Raw genomic sequence first — 13,990 nt, 5'->3', positions numbered from 1 at the left:
GACTAAGGTGGGATTTTAAAAAAGCCATGGAACCAAAAACAAGTGTGATGCCACATTTGACAGGCCTGGGCAGGTTAGGTGTGGTAGAGGGTTTGGAGTTCGGCGGAGATTTCCTCAGCTTGAGCCTGGTGACAGGGAAGAGGGTCTTCTCCAGGGGCTCTCACATAACCAGTAGTTCCCACGGATACCAGGTCTTTGTGATAATTTTCAAAACAAATACTTTGTAGTCAAGTAAACTTGGGAACTCTTGGGAGAGTTATAGTTGACACTGACGTATTAAAGACTGGGAAATCTTGAGAAATGTTTCCTGTTAAAAAAAAAAAAAAGAAGTAGGCCTTTCCCAGAAATATTTGACAGTGGAGTCCATGACCTCACAGCTATGAAATCTTATTCAGTGCTGAGTAGCCTCGATGTGTCATGTATTGAGGTAAGGGAAACAAGGACCCATGTGTTTCAGAAATGATTGTAGTCAGACGCTGTAGTGGGACCATTAGTAGTCAGACGCTGTAGTGGGACCATTAGTAGTCAGACGCTGTAGTGGGACCATTAGAAATCCTGGGGATTTCTCTTCTCAGAGTAACCTTTCAATCATCCCAGTCCTCAGTGATCTCTTAGACAGAACATTCAGGCTCTTAGATGGCTAGTGAGGGTACAGTATGAGAAATACGGTAGTAGAGATGTACATAAAGAAAGCAGTGCTTTTCACGTTATGGGTTTTGACCCTCTAGTGGGTTGTAAAATCAGCACTAAAAAGAAACTGGACGGAGTCCTAGTCACATGTAGAAAGAGTAATAGTGTTTCATGAAACTGTAGTTTTAGATATCTATATGTGTAAAAGATATTTCTTACTGTAAATCATGATAAAATATGTTGGAGAAATAGAGATAGCTTGATGGGAAAATAAGGAATAATAGTAACAATAGCTAAAATTTACTAAGTATTTTAATGTTCCTAAACATTAAATGGGCTAAATGCTTTATGTGTGTGATTTCATTAAATTCTCACAGTATCTCTGAATGAGGTATTATTACCTTCATTTCACGGGTTAGGAATTTGATGTATAAAGAAGTTCAATAACTTGCTGATTGTCAACCACCTAGAAAATGGTGAAGCCAGGGTTTTATTCCAGGCATTCTGATTCCAGAGCCCTTACTCTAGAGAAAGGAAAACTTAATTTCCTTCCCAACAGAGACGCTTCCTGGAAGAGGTGTAGTACTTCTGCAGAGCTCTGACAGCGAGAAGACAGGAGAGTGTGAGCAAGGGGATGGGGTGAGAAGCGGTTTGGGGTGACGCACAGAGGCTTTTCAGCTGGGCTGGTCCAGAGCCTGTTGTAGGAGAAGTGAACCGGGAAGGAGCCTGCATGCACAATGGCCTTGGACTTCCGGTAAACAGGTCATGATGAACCGTGAAATAAATTATGCAGGAAAAGAACACAATCAGATTTTATGTTTTAGTAAGAGAATCCTGGTCACTGAGAGCGGATTGGAGAGAGGAGACAAGGCGGGTTGTTCCTGCAGAGTCTAACCATCGCTCTTGCCACAGGAGATCATTGATTCTGTCTGAGTAGCTTCTGTTTTATGTGCATATTTCTGTAGTGGGTGATATACTCTGAAGTTGCTAGGTTTTGGTGGACTTTAATTCACCTGCTGTGTATCTGAATAGATAATGCTGTGCTGGAGTGCTAATGTCTGTTGCTCTGTTTTTATTATTATTTGCTGGAAATTGACTTGATTATAGTGGTTGGGACGACTGAGTTTGCACTTCTCCCTGCAGATACCGCTTCTAGGCAAGGACCCATAGAAGCTATTCAGAAGTCAGTCCGACTGTTTGAAGAAAAGAGGTATCGAGAAATGAGGAGAAAGAATATCATTGGTCAAGTTTGTGACACCCCTAAGTCTTATGACAATGTTATGCACGTTGGCTTGAGGAAGGTGACCTTTAAGTGGCAAAGAGGAAACAAAATTGGTAAGGAAACTAAAGAACACGACACAAAGATTGTCTCTGTTAGAAATAGCAATAGTTACACTTCTTTAGATTAAGTCTTACATGGTTGGTCCTTTTCTCTTAGGGAGGTGGCAAATATACATTGTATCTTTTGCAGAGGGGTTTGGTTTTTGTTTCATTTGTAAAGTGTTTTCTAAGAACAATACAAAAGAGACTTTAGAAGGAGAGTTTTCAGTGGTTCATTAAATGGAATCGTTTTGCCTGATAACTCCAGAAGTTGCTAGTGGAGAACAACCTAACTTTTACCCATTTGTTCTAGTCTGTATTCTTTTTATCTTATTCCCACAAGATCATTATTGAAGCGAGACTGGATACAAATTAAGAGGGGACAGTCTTTTCTAAAACATTAATTAATTTCCAAGTGAAACAGTTTCTTGTAAAATAATTAGTGATAAGATTGTGCGAGAGAAGGAGATGATTATGTTTCAGATCTTTCCCCCATTTAAATGCATTTATCTGGACTTCCCTGGTGGTGCAGTGGTTAAGAATCCACCTGCCAATGCAGGAGACACGGGTTTGAGCCCAGGTCTGGGAAGATCCCACATGCCGTGGAGCAACTAAGCCCATGCGCCACAACTACTGAGCCTGCGTGCCACAACTACTGAAGCCTGCTTGCCTAGAGCCCATGCTCCGCAACAAGAGAAGCCCGCGCACTGCAACGAAGAGTAGCCCCTGCTCGCCGCAACTAGAGAAAGTCTGTGTGCAGCCACGGAGACCCAACACAGCCAAAAATAAATTAAAAAAAAACCAAAACTCTCATTTAAAAATAAATAAATAAATAAATGCATTTATCTGTTGAGCATTTAGGTCTGAAGAAGCAAACAAAGTTGTAATACAGGACTCTGGGAGCCTCAGGACATTGAAGTTTTCGTAGAGCTATCAGAAGAAAACACTGAAAAGAATCAAGTCCATTATAAATTGTATTAATTCTTGTTATCAGTCTTATTCGGCCATATATCCCCTGAGTTTAATGTCCCAAAAGGTGTGTTAGTAGGATATCCCACTAATATCCCACACATCTGGATGTACAGCAATGAGGTGCATTGAGACGACAGTCAGGCTTACTCCTGGCCACTAGCCTTGCCCGCCCACCTCACCCAGACCTCCTTGAGGGCCACAGGGGCTCAGAGGTGTGCACTAGGGGGCTTAGTACTCACCTTCATGCCTCTTCTGGGATTTGCCAGTCAGTTCTACTCTATCCACAGGCATTTACAGGTAAGACATAGTGAAAAGATCGCCTAAGACTTCAGGTATTACGGTTATTAGGGAACATTCAGAAATAGTTTAGATCTTGCTGTAGTAGACTATAGTAAGCATGGTTATAGGTATATGAATACAGATTTGGAATTGGAAGAGATTATTGTACGTTTGAATGAGTTACAGTGGCCTGGCTTTGTTGGCTGAGAGCTGCTCGTTTGTTCCCGTTCACAGGGGAAGGGCAGTATGGGAAGGTCTATACCTGTATCAACGTGGACACCGGTGAACTGATGGCTATGAAGGAGGTGGGTGCTCCGGCCCTCTGGGGGCCTTTTTGTCTGAGGCCTCTGTGTGGTAGAGATTTGGAAACGAAACTTGTGTTTATGAGGTTAGAGCTGGCCTAAGCGCTTCCACAGTGAGTCGTCTAGGCCTGAGGTCTGCTTCTTAGCATTTACACCACTGGGACCAAGAGGGGACTTGGGGTGGGGGGGATTTGTGATAAGGTTCAGAAATGAACAGCTTTTTATCTGCTGGAGGTAGAAAGCAGGAGCAGGGAGCGCCTGAAGAAGGCCCTGGCGGGAGGCACTGAGGGCCGTGGAGGGTGAGGCTAGAGCCGCGGGACCGTTGGTCCCCGAGTGGCTGTGAGGGGGCAGCGGGCACATGTGGCCCCCTCCTCAACGCCTGCGGCATCTCTCCATCTCCCCTGTGTGGCACTTACCCGTGCTGCTTTATGACCTCATTCCCGCATGGCTGTAAACTTCGTGAGGGCAGAATCTTATCTCCTCTTTTTATCTTGCCCAGAACCTAAACACCTGTGATTGCTTCCTGAATGTTTCATGTTTTGGTTAATTCAGTCTGTAGTTATGAAAATGATCCCATTAGCTGTTATCTGACCACATATTCTAAAGCAAGCGTGTTTAATTCAACAAGGAGAAGGAAGCCTGGCAGTGAAGTCACAGACACACTGACCTTGGTGCCATGGGGCTGGACAGTGGACATGTCAGCATCCGGGCCCTTGCATTCAAAGTCGGCGTCTTTCTAGCTTGTGACGTTGCCAACAGTAATCAACAGTTTTCCTTTTCCAGATTCGATTTCAACCTAATGACCACAAAACTATCAAGGAAACGGCAGACGAACTGAAAATCTTCGAAGGCATCAAGCACCCCAATCTGGTTCGGTATTTTGGTGTGGAGCTGCATAGGGTAAGCCAGCTTTGATCACACTGTTTGGTGTGAGCGGTCAGTGAGGGCACAGATGGAGTCCTGTCCTACATCACAGGTCTTCTCATTTCAGAGCACAGTAACTTTGCCTAATTATCAGGAAATCTCCATGAGTTACATCATTTCTGCCTTCTCTCTGAAACTAGAGGAGTTCTTCCTAAAATGTAAGTTGTAGACTGTAGTCATTTAACCCGACATTATAAAGCACTGAAACCCATCCTGCCAACCAGAAGATTTCTCTAATGCCCCTTACACAGCTGTGTGTCGCCTTTTTTTTCCTTCCATTTTTTGCTGAACCACTGTTGAGTACATTGTTCGGTAACATTTTTTCTTTTATATGTATTTAAGGAACCATTGTGAAATGAGAGAAAATTAAGACCTCAGATTATTTTCCCCCTTGTGTTTAGAGATAAACACTTTGAGGGAAAGAGGACAACTTGGAGCATCTTGGTGGAATATGAGCTTCTGGGGAATTTGGATATTGGTGATTTTTTACGTTTTTCACAGATAAATTCATATCTGAAAAGGATGTGTTTCAGTACTTAATAATATATTTATAGGGACAGCCCTGTTGGTCCCTGTCTGAGATTATATAGCGGACTGAATTTCAGAGGATTATAGACGTTTATCACCTGTGAGTTGGAGATGTTCTTATCCCAACTAGCTGTATAATTCCAGACAGAGGAGGCAGGCAGAGACACGGCTGTAGGGGAGTTAGAAATGACCGTTTTAAGACGAATTCAGTATTCAGGATGGCAAGTGTAGCATACCATTAGAAAGAAGAGTCCTCTGGGGTGTGGCCAGTGAAGCGTTCCAGGTTCTTCACTTAGTGTCCACGTAAACACAAGGCTGCATTTGATTCCTCCCGCAGGAAGAAATGTACATCTTCATGGAGTACTGTGACGAGGGTACCTTAGAGGAGGTGTCGAGGCTGGGACTTCAGGAGCACGTCATCAGGCTGTATTCTAAGCAGATCACCGTTGCAATCAATGTCCTCCACGAGCATGGCATAGTTCACCGTGACGTTAAAGGTAATGCCCACACTCAGCTCCCCGCCGGAGCCAGCTGTGCCCAGCACACGGTAGCTGCCCCCACGTCGCTTCTTCTGGTGCCCGCACATCACTTCTCTACAAAGAAATACCTTTACTTGAAGTAGTCTTCTGTAAAGAACCCAGCATTAAGAAACTGTGCAGGACACATGTCTCCGTCTAGGAGTGTATAAGTCCGCTGTTCTGTTCAGCACTGCTTTTAGCCAAATCTATTACCCCCAAAATGAAACTTGCTATTTTAGAGGCTGATTTCGCCTGCCCTGTGTATTTACTAGACATTCGTGATCAGAGCATCCTTTCTTTTCCTTGTGTCAAGAACCTCGTGTAGTTATATATGAACGTCGTGAATATGTAAAGTGACGGTGAATCAGGAATGCCGGTGTAAGTTATGATGTGCAGCTGAGCTTGGGGAGGGTTTATTTACACCACCCTCCTCCAGTGTAGAGTTCTGCTAAAGATCGATTTGGTCATGCTGACTGACTAAAAGTGCTGTTCCCTTCTCATGTGTGGTGAGTGGCCATGCTTCTGTCCCAGAACTGTCCCTCTTGCGTTTACCTTAACCACACCGTGCCCCTGACCTCTGTATTTGGGAGTCTCGGGGATAATTAGAGTGACAAATTAGCTTTGTCTCTAATGGCCCTAGACTGAAGGATTCCATTCTGTCCCATAGTCTGAGGCCAGCCTAAACAGGCTGACTCTAGAATGGCCGGACTTCAGACCAGGCATTCGCCTCAGAGGGGGCTGGGTTACCCATCACCTGCTTTGCTGGGTGGAAGAATTGTCCGCACTCTCTAAGGCGGCTCCTCCTGAATCCCCAGCGTACCCCAGTCTTGCTGCCCGCCCGCCCGTCCACCGCATTGCTTTGCTGTCTGGGATCATTCTGGGCATTTGCTTAAATGGCTCTGGGTCAGGCCATGGCATTGCCTGTTTCCGGTTGTTCTGACACAAATTCCACACTCATGAAATGGTACCTTCATGACGTTGGCCACGGCCGTAAAGAGAATCCCCGAGAGTCCTTGAGTCAAGTCCGTCCATGTGCATCCTTGGGATATTCTTTGTAGCTCATCGTGTCTGAGAGTGTGGGCCTGTGAGCTAGCTGCAGAATCATGCAGTTAGCGCCCGTGTGCTCCCGGGGGGACCACCTCCCTTGGGAGCACTCGGGCTGCGAGGACCGACAGATTGCAGCTCATCGTGTGGCTGGTTGTCTAGCGTGAGGGGCTCTGGGTCACTTTTGGAAGGAGGTGCCGTCGACACGTAGCGCTGAGCTGTGTGGCCCGGTTGGAGTGGCCACGGCCGGTAGCCTCTGGAGGAGGCAGAGCCTCCCTGGGAGATGAGCGGTAACCCCGGGTTCCAACTGGAGTACAGGCCGGGCCTGTGTACTGCTTGCGGAGATGAGAGACAGTCACAGAACATTCTTTTCAGGCAGTCTGAAATCAGTCTAATGGTGGCCTCGGATACAGCTCTGCAGACCAGCAGCCTGTGTGCCAGGTCTTGTCTACACGTTGCTTTCTGTTGCAGGAGCTGCTGACCGTATACAGACTCTTAATTTTCAGGGACTGCCGCCACAAGCATTTGTGTTTTATGTGTACTTTCTCTTTAAGTATCTCCCTGGGTTTTTAATGTTAGAATTTATGCGTGTATTTCAGTTCAGAATTTATTGGTCAGAGCTGTCTGCACTGATACTAAAATTTCTTTGCTGTGTATTAACATTTGTGAATAAGGCTTAAAATCTTTCTATGATTACACTTTGCAAGTGAAGTTTCATAAGTCTTTATAACTTTTGTAAATCAAGTTCCTGATAGTTTAGGTTACCATGTAAACTTTAAAATGCCTGCGTTGTGTTTTAGAGGCTCACAACCGCTTCTTTCTTGTTAGGTGCCAACATCTTCCTTACCTCATCTGGACTAATCAAGCTGGGAGATTTTGGATGCTCAGTAAAGCTTAAAAACAATGCTCAGACCATGCCTGGTGAAGTGAATAGCACGCTGGGGACAGCAGGTGGGTCCGGCTAGATTTGTCTTTGCATTGGGGCTCACTCCGGTGTGCTGGGACCCCGGCTTTCCCTTTTCTTCCTGGTCAGCGGACGTGGAGAGCAGGTGAGGGCTTCTAACCGGGGGGGTAGGGGCCACCCCTGAAAGCGCTTGTCAGATTGGGAAATTACATTTCTCCCTTAGACTTAAAGGAGGGAAGAAGGCCTCTTTTCTTCCCAGAAAAACCTTGTCATTCACGTTGGGTTTATTAAAACTATTCTAGTCAAAACAACATGTTTAAATGGTGATTATTTGTTTTGATTGTTTAGAAACACGGCATAAAATTTTACATCCTCCTTTGCAGGTTAAATTTCATATTCTCATTGCAAATACAATTTATCTGAATATTTGCACATTCACAATTGTCTTTCAGAAGATAATTTGGCTCCTAAAATGTCCATCTGAGAAATTGATTTGAAATATTTATTTTCAAGTTTTGATGTTTTTTAGTATGTAATTCAGAGAAAGACCCCCCCCAACAAATTAGTTGTTTCTTCTATATGGAATATTAGGCGATATTAGTGTATTGCTTGGCTCTAGTACTACATGGTGCTATATTTATAACCCATTCTTATCACCATATCTGTGACTTTTAAAGCATACATGGCTCCAGAAGTCATCACTCGCGCAAAAGGAGAAGGCCATGGGCGTGCAGCCGACATCTGGAGTCTAGGGTGTGTTGTCATAGAGATGGTGACTGGCAAGGTGAGCAGAGCCTGCACCGGGAGAGGGGGACTTGAGGAGGGCACTTTACATTAACAGAGCAGTAATTGTGGTTTTACTATCATTATGAATACTGTGGACACATTTCCTGCAAAATAGAGAACATGACCTGTCAAAAGATAAGTAAGTTAAGACAAGTGACAAACTGGGAACCAAATATTTATAAGATACATGACTTAGAGAATTCCTCAGAGGAACAAAAAAAGCATAAAGCTCAAATTAAAACACAGAGAAGTAAGCAGCTGTGAAGAGAAACATGAAGTTGAAAACTTACGTCTGCACAAAGACTGGCACAAGAATGCCCATATCAGCTTTACTCATAATTGCCAAAACTTGGAAGCAACCAAGATATCTTTCAAATGGATAAACTGTGGTAATCTACATGATGGAATATTGTACAGCAACAAAAAGAAATTGGGCCATGAAACGACATGGAGAAACCTTAAAAGCATATTGCTAAGTGAAAGAAACCAATCTGGAGAATTCCCTGGTGGTCCAGTGGTTAGGACTTGGCACTTTCACTGCTGAGGGCGCAGGTTCGATACCTGCTCGGGGAACTAAGATCCTGCAAGACTGGAGGCATGGCCAAAAAAAGAAACAAGCCAATCTGAAAACACCACGTACTGTATGATTCCAACTATATGACATTCCAGAAGAGGCGAAACAATAAAGGCAGTAAAAGATCAGTGGTTGACAGGGGCTCTGGGAGAGGGAGGGAAGGACAAATAGGTAGAGCACAAGCATTTGCAAACTGTTGTGTATGACATAGTATCTGAAAATTGATCTTCTGATGAAGATACCAGTAATGAACAATTATACAAATATATAGAGGCACAGTGTGTATGTGGGTGTAGCCATTACTTATAAAGCAAAAAAGTTAGAAACCTCTTAAGTGTTACTAGTAGGAAATTATTATACAGCTATACCTCGCAGCTGCTGAAAATAAGTGCTTAGTAACTATTAGCTAATATTATTTCTATTAGCATTAACATAGAAAGATGCCCATGATATCTGTTATTTCAGTCAAGCCATGCATCAGAGAAAGAACAAGTTCTCACACTGAAGAACATATGTCTCAACAACTAAACGATGGTACACAAATTAGAACGCTATACAAACTCAGTTCTTTCCCCCATGAATCTCATTTCCCTGTAATCATAATAAAATAATCTAAGCTTTACAAATTATCAATAATTTGATGCCGATTATTCAACAAGGTAGCATATTAAACATCCCTGTATGATAACTGTTGAATTTTGTTTGATTGACATTTTTATATTATTTTATATGTTACATTTTTTATTTACATGATGATGGCATCTAGATAATGCTGGACTAATTGGACACCTAAATGGGGTAGGCAGACTATGCTCACCACCTGGTTTTGTAAATAAAGTTTTATTGGCACATGGTCACACCCATTCATTTATTATATTATAGCCTAAGGCTGCTTTCACGCTACAGTGGGAGAATTGAATAGGTGTGACAGAGACCATATGGCCTGCAAGCCTAAAATAGTTACTGTTTGGCCCTTTAAGTAAAAGTTTGCCAGCCTCAATATGTATCAACATTGAGATGCCTAAAAAGAGATTGGGCAGTTGCATTTCTGTGTGGCCGTGTAGTAGTGAAACCTGATTTTTTTTTTCTGTTTTTAGAGACCTTGGCATGAATATGAACACAACTTTCAGATTATGTACAAAGTGGGAATGGGGCATAAGCCACCAATCCCTGAAAGATTAAGCCCAGAAGGAAAGGAATTCCTTTCTCACTGCCTAGAAAGTGAGCCCAGGATGAGGTGGACGGCCAGCCAGCTCCTCGACCATTCCTTCGTCAAGGTTTGGCAGATTGCTGTATAGTCCTCTCCTTGTTTAAATATTTGAGTTCTGTTCGCATCTGGCACTTAAGGAAATTTGGAAACTTAAATATAAAATATCTATATCTGAAACGGAAAGGAACTAAATGTATTATGCCGGGGAATTTTGTATGTTTTTTCTTTTGGAAAATGTTCGTCGAGGTTCTCCTCCTTGATCCATGTGGATGGTTTGAGGTGTACTTGGGACTGTTAAATGGAATTTTAAATGGGACTGGATGAAAGACACAATTTTCCCTCTTTTAGAGTACGCAGTCTCCTTGAGTACAGGTTAGTAACAACTAATCTCTGCTGGGAGAGTAGAGACAGGGGAGTAATGACTAAGTATTATGTTAAGAGCTGTGATAATGGTATATATGCCATGTTGTAGGGTCACTGAAAAGAGGAATTTAATCCAGTCGGGTAATCCCAGCTATTACTGTTTTTTTTCTTTTTCTTTTTTTTTTTTTTACTCTTTTTATTTATGTTATTTATTTTGGGCTGTGTTGGTTCTTCGTTGTGGTGAGCAGGGGCTACTCTTTGTTGAGGTGCGCGGGCTTCTCATTGCGGTGGCTTCTCTTGTTGTGGAGCATGGGCTCTAGGCGCGTGGGCTTCAGTAGTTGTGGCGCACAGGCTTAGTTGCCCCTGGACATGTGGGATCTTCTCGGACCAGGGCTCGAACCCGGGTCCCCTGCATTGGCAGGCGGATTCTTCCCTGGTGGCGCAGTGGTTAAGAAAGTCCCTATTACTTTCTTTAGAGTGAGATGCCTGAGCTGTTTGGGAGGGTTTAGCCAGGTCGGGAAACGCAGGGAGAAGTATGGCGGACAGAATGGAAGAGACATGGAAAGGCTCACTGCTAAGAGGGTAAAGCAGCCAAAGAACTGTGTATAGGTACATACTGATGGAGCACAGGATGTGGAAAGTGGCAAAACATAAGGCTGGGAAAGTAAGCAGGGACCACATGAAGGGATTTCAGTTTTATAGTAAGCATGACATGATTAAATTGTGTTTCAGAACAGTCACTCTGGAGGTGAGAGACTAGTTGGGAAGCTGCTGACACAGCTGCTGGGTTGGGAGTGGGAGGTCAGGGGTGAGTTACCAGCCGTATACAGGAGTTAGAATGGCCGTGAATGAGTAACTGATGGGATGTGAAAGGTGCGTGACGGGGAGGAGTCCAGGACGGCTCCCAGGCTCCGGCTTGTGTCACCAGGTTATCGACATTCCATTCGCCAAGATAGGTAAAGAGGGCAGCTGGTGGAGGGTTGGGTCGGGAGATGATGGTCTCTTTGGTAGATTGAGTTCGAGGTGTATTTGGAATATCTGCTGGGGGATTTTAGACAGGCATTTGGATATTTTGGACTGGCACTCGAGAGAACTGTGATAGGATACGGATTTGAGAGAGAGAAATATTGCTGGGAGAGCATTTAGAGGAGACATGGAATGAGAGTGGAAACCTGGAGAAAACGTTTACAGGGTCCTGCAGAGGAGCTCCTGATACAGGAAAGGAAGATGCAAGAGAGGGGTCACATTATTCCTGGGTGAGTGAAATTAAGTAATCAATAGCTGGATTTGCTGCATAGATATTAGGGATTTGTAATTAAATAAAAACGTATTTATTCTTTATAAAGTATATAAGCAATTTTTATTGACTTGATATTGTACAAATACGTTCTTAAAAATGCTTTCAATAGTCAATTCGTAGAGCAGTAACTTAGCACTGACATTTCATTGCATTGATTACACCTTTGCTCTGTGCCAGGCACGGTGCTGGGAGCTTCAAGATGCACTGATTATGACTTACCTATGAACCTTACATGTGGCATGAATAGGGTTCAGCTCTCTCCTGCCTTCCTCACAGGTTTGCACAGATGAAGAATGAAGCTGATCAGTCTGTGGCCTAGTAGTGTGTGTACTCGGAAAATTCTCGTAATCACTACTGTATGTAATATTTACATAAAGACTGTGCTGAGAAGCAGTATAAGCCTTTTTAACCTTCCAAGACTGAAGACTGCACAGGTGACAAGCGTCACTTCTCCTGCTGCTCCTGTTTGTTCGATGTGGCACGGGGCCCTCCTGAGTGATGGTGTCCACGAGGTAAAGAAGCTGCATGTTAAGTGCCATTACTACTGTACACGGACCATCGCCTCCGTCACCTCTGTTTCTCGGGTGACTGAGAACCGTGACATCAGTGTAGTATTTTTGACCTTTCTAGGTTCAAAAGCAGTTGTAGTGTTATCAGGCGTCCTGGGCCTTGTTAATCTCTTGTTTGTCGAGTGCACTGACTGTGAAATCTTACCTTTTGTTGTTGTTGGCAAGCCGCAGGTTTGTTATGCAAAAGGCTGATTAATGAAATTTAAGAAAAAGGTTCTTTTTTCAATAAATGGTTTATTTTAGGAAAGCTCAGTTATATTGTCTTTTAATGGTTATCAGCTTCAGAGCCAACACATTATCTGATACAGAGGTCTGTCCTTGTCACTCATGTGTTCCTCAACAGAAGGGGTACAATCAAGTGTGCTGAAGGTGGGCGCTGGGTTAGGAGTTCCTTCAGGGTCTAGAATCTCCTCACTGCAAAGGGAAAGACATAAATGAAATAACACTAAGGATGTAAGAGGCCCTTTTAAATCTTTGTATATTAACTGCAAGTTTATAACAGATAAAAGTTGAAGCCTTGTTATCACATGTTGGGGGCTCAGTTTATTTTCATATCAAGATGTATAGGAACTGGGTCAATGTAAATACTGCTGAATAATCTCTTGACAAGAAAGCATCTTTTTCAGAATGTAAATATTTCAGCAGTTAGTTTTCTAAAATAGCCCAAATTATATGTCATTGATGGTGTTCTTTTATTTCTTTCTGCTATTAAATTTTTTTTAAAGATTGACCTTAAAGCTTCCTGAAATCTTTTTAGAAGATATCTGACTCATTCCTTACACGTAGCAGCTGACTCTGGACAAGTCATTGCTCAAGCAGGTTCTGTATTCACCTTCCCTCCAGGGTAGTAGATCCCCTCGCATAGAAATTAATGTCCTTGAGAAAGCTGGCATCACGGAAGGATTTGTACAGACACTTAGAATTTTTTTTTTCAGTTTTTTAAAATAGCTTTTTGAGGTATAATTTACCAATATGTAATATTTAAAGTATACAGTTCAGTGATTTTTAGGATAGTTATATAGTGTACAGCCATCATCATAATCCACCTTAGAACAATTCCATTACCCCAAGAAGGAAGCTCGTGTCCATTTGCAGTCACTCCTCACCCCTACCCCCAGCCTTAGGCAGCCACTAAGCCACTTACTGTCTCTATAGATTTGCCTGTTCTGGACATTTAATATAATGGTCTTTTGTGTCTGGCTTCTTTCACTTAGTATGATAATTCTAAGGTTTATGCTTGTTACAGCATTGTGTTAATTCTTCATTCCTTTTTATTGCTGAATATTATTCCACTGTATGAATATGCCACATGATTTAGTTATTCATTTACTACTTCCACTTTTTGGTTATTATGAATGATGCTGCTCTGAACACTTGCATACAAGTCTTTGTGTGGACCTATATTTTCCTTTCTCTTGAGAGTGGAACTGCTGGCTCATATGGTAAATCCATGTTCAATTTTTTTTTTTTTTTAATTTTTATTTACTTATTTATTTATGGCTGTGTTGGGTCTTCATTTCTGTGCGAGGGCTTTCTCTAGTTGCGGCGAGCGGGGGCCACTCTTCATCGTGGTGCGCGGGCCTCTCACTATCGCGGCCTCTCTTGCTGCGGAGCACAGGCTCCAGACGCGCAGGCTCAGTAATTGTGGCTCACGGGCCTAGTTGCTCCGTGGCATGTGGGATCTTCCCAGACCAGGGCTCGAACCCGTGTCCCCTGCATTGGCAGGCAGATTCTCAACCACTGCGCCACCAGGGAAGCCCCCATGTT

General features: G+C 43.2%; 1 protein-coding gene across 6 annotated transcripts in view; it reads left to right on the top strand.

Annotated features, from left to right (window-relative positions):
* The window catches only part of MAP3K4 (mitogen-activated protein kinase kinase kinase 4), a 111,363-nt gene extending 98,410 nt beyond the window's left edge, over nt 1-12,953 (top strand). For 5 of the 6 annotated variants that reach the window (XM_036871698.1, XM_036871700.1, XM_036871697.1 and 2 more), the window contains 8 exons: nt 1,774-1,965; nt 3,436-3,506; nt 4,287-4,403; nt 5,293-5,452; nt 7,346-7,468; nt 8,099-8,205; nt 9,879-10,058; nt 11,931-12,953. In XM_036871698.1, coding sequence (XP_036727593.1) covers nt 1,774-1,965; nt 3,436-3,506; nt 4,287-4,403; nt 5,293-5,452; nt 7,346-7,468; nt 8,099-8,205; nt 9,879-10,058; nt 11,931-11,951 — 971 coding nt within the window. In that variant the 3' untranslated portion in view covers nt 11,952-12,953. Of the gene's footprint in view, nt 1-1,773; nt 1,966-3,435; nt 3,507-4,286; nt 4,404-4,494; nt 4,586-5,292; nt 5,453-7,345; nt 7,469-8,098; nt 8,206-9,878; nt 10,059-11,930 lie in introns of those variants that run through there. The other variant, XM_036871701.1, reaches the window with a different exon arrangement.
* Nucleotides 12,954-13,990: the final 1,037 nt, after the last annotated feature.

The sequence above is a fragment of the Balaenoptera musculus genome, chromosome 12 (assembly GCF_009873245.2).
Source record: "Balaenoptera musculus isolate JJ_BM4_2016_0621 chromosome 12, mBalMus1.pri.v3, whole genome shotgun sequence".
NCBI classification, from domain to species: Eukaryota; Metazoa; Chordata; class Mammalia; order Artiodactyla; family Balaenopteridae; genus Balaenoptera; species Balaenoptera musculus.
Note: the sequence above shows the minus strand (reverse complement) of the source record. Positions and strands in the feature narration are given on the sequence as shown.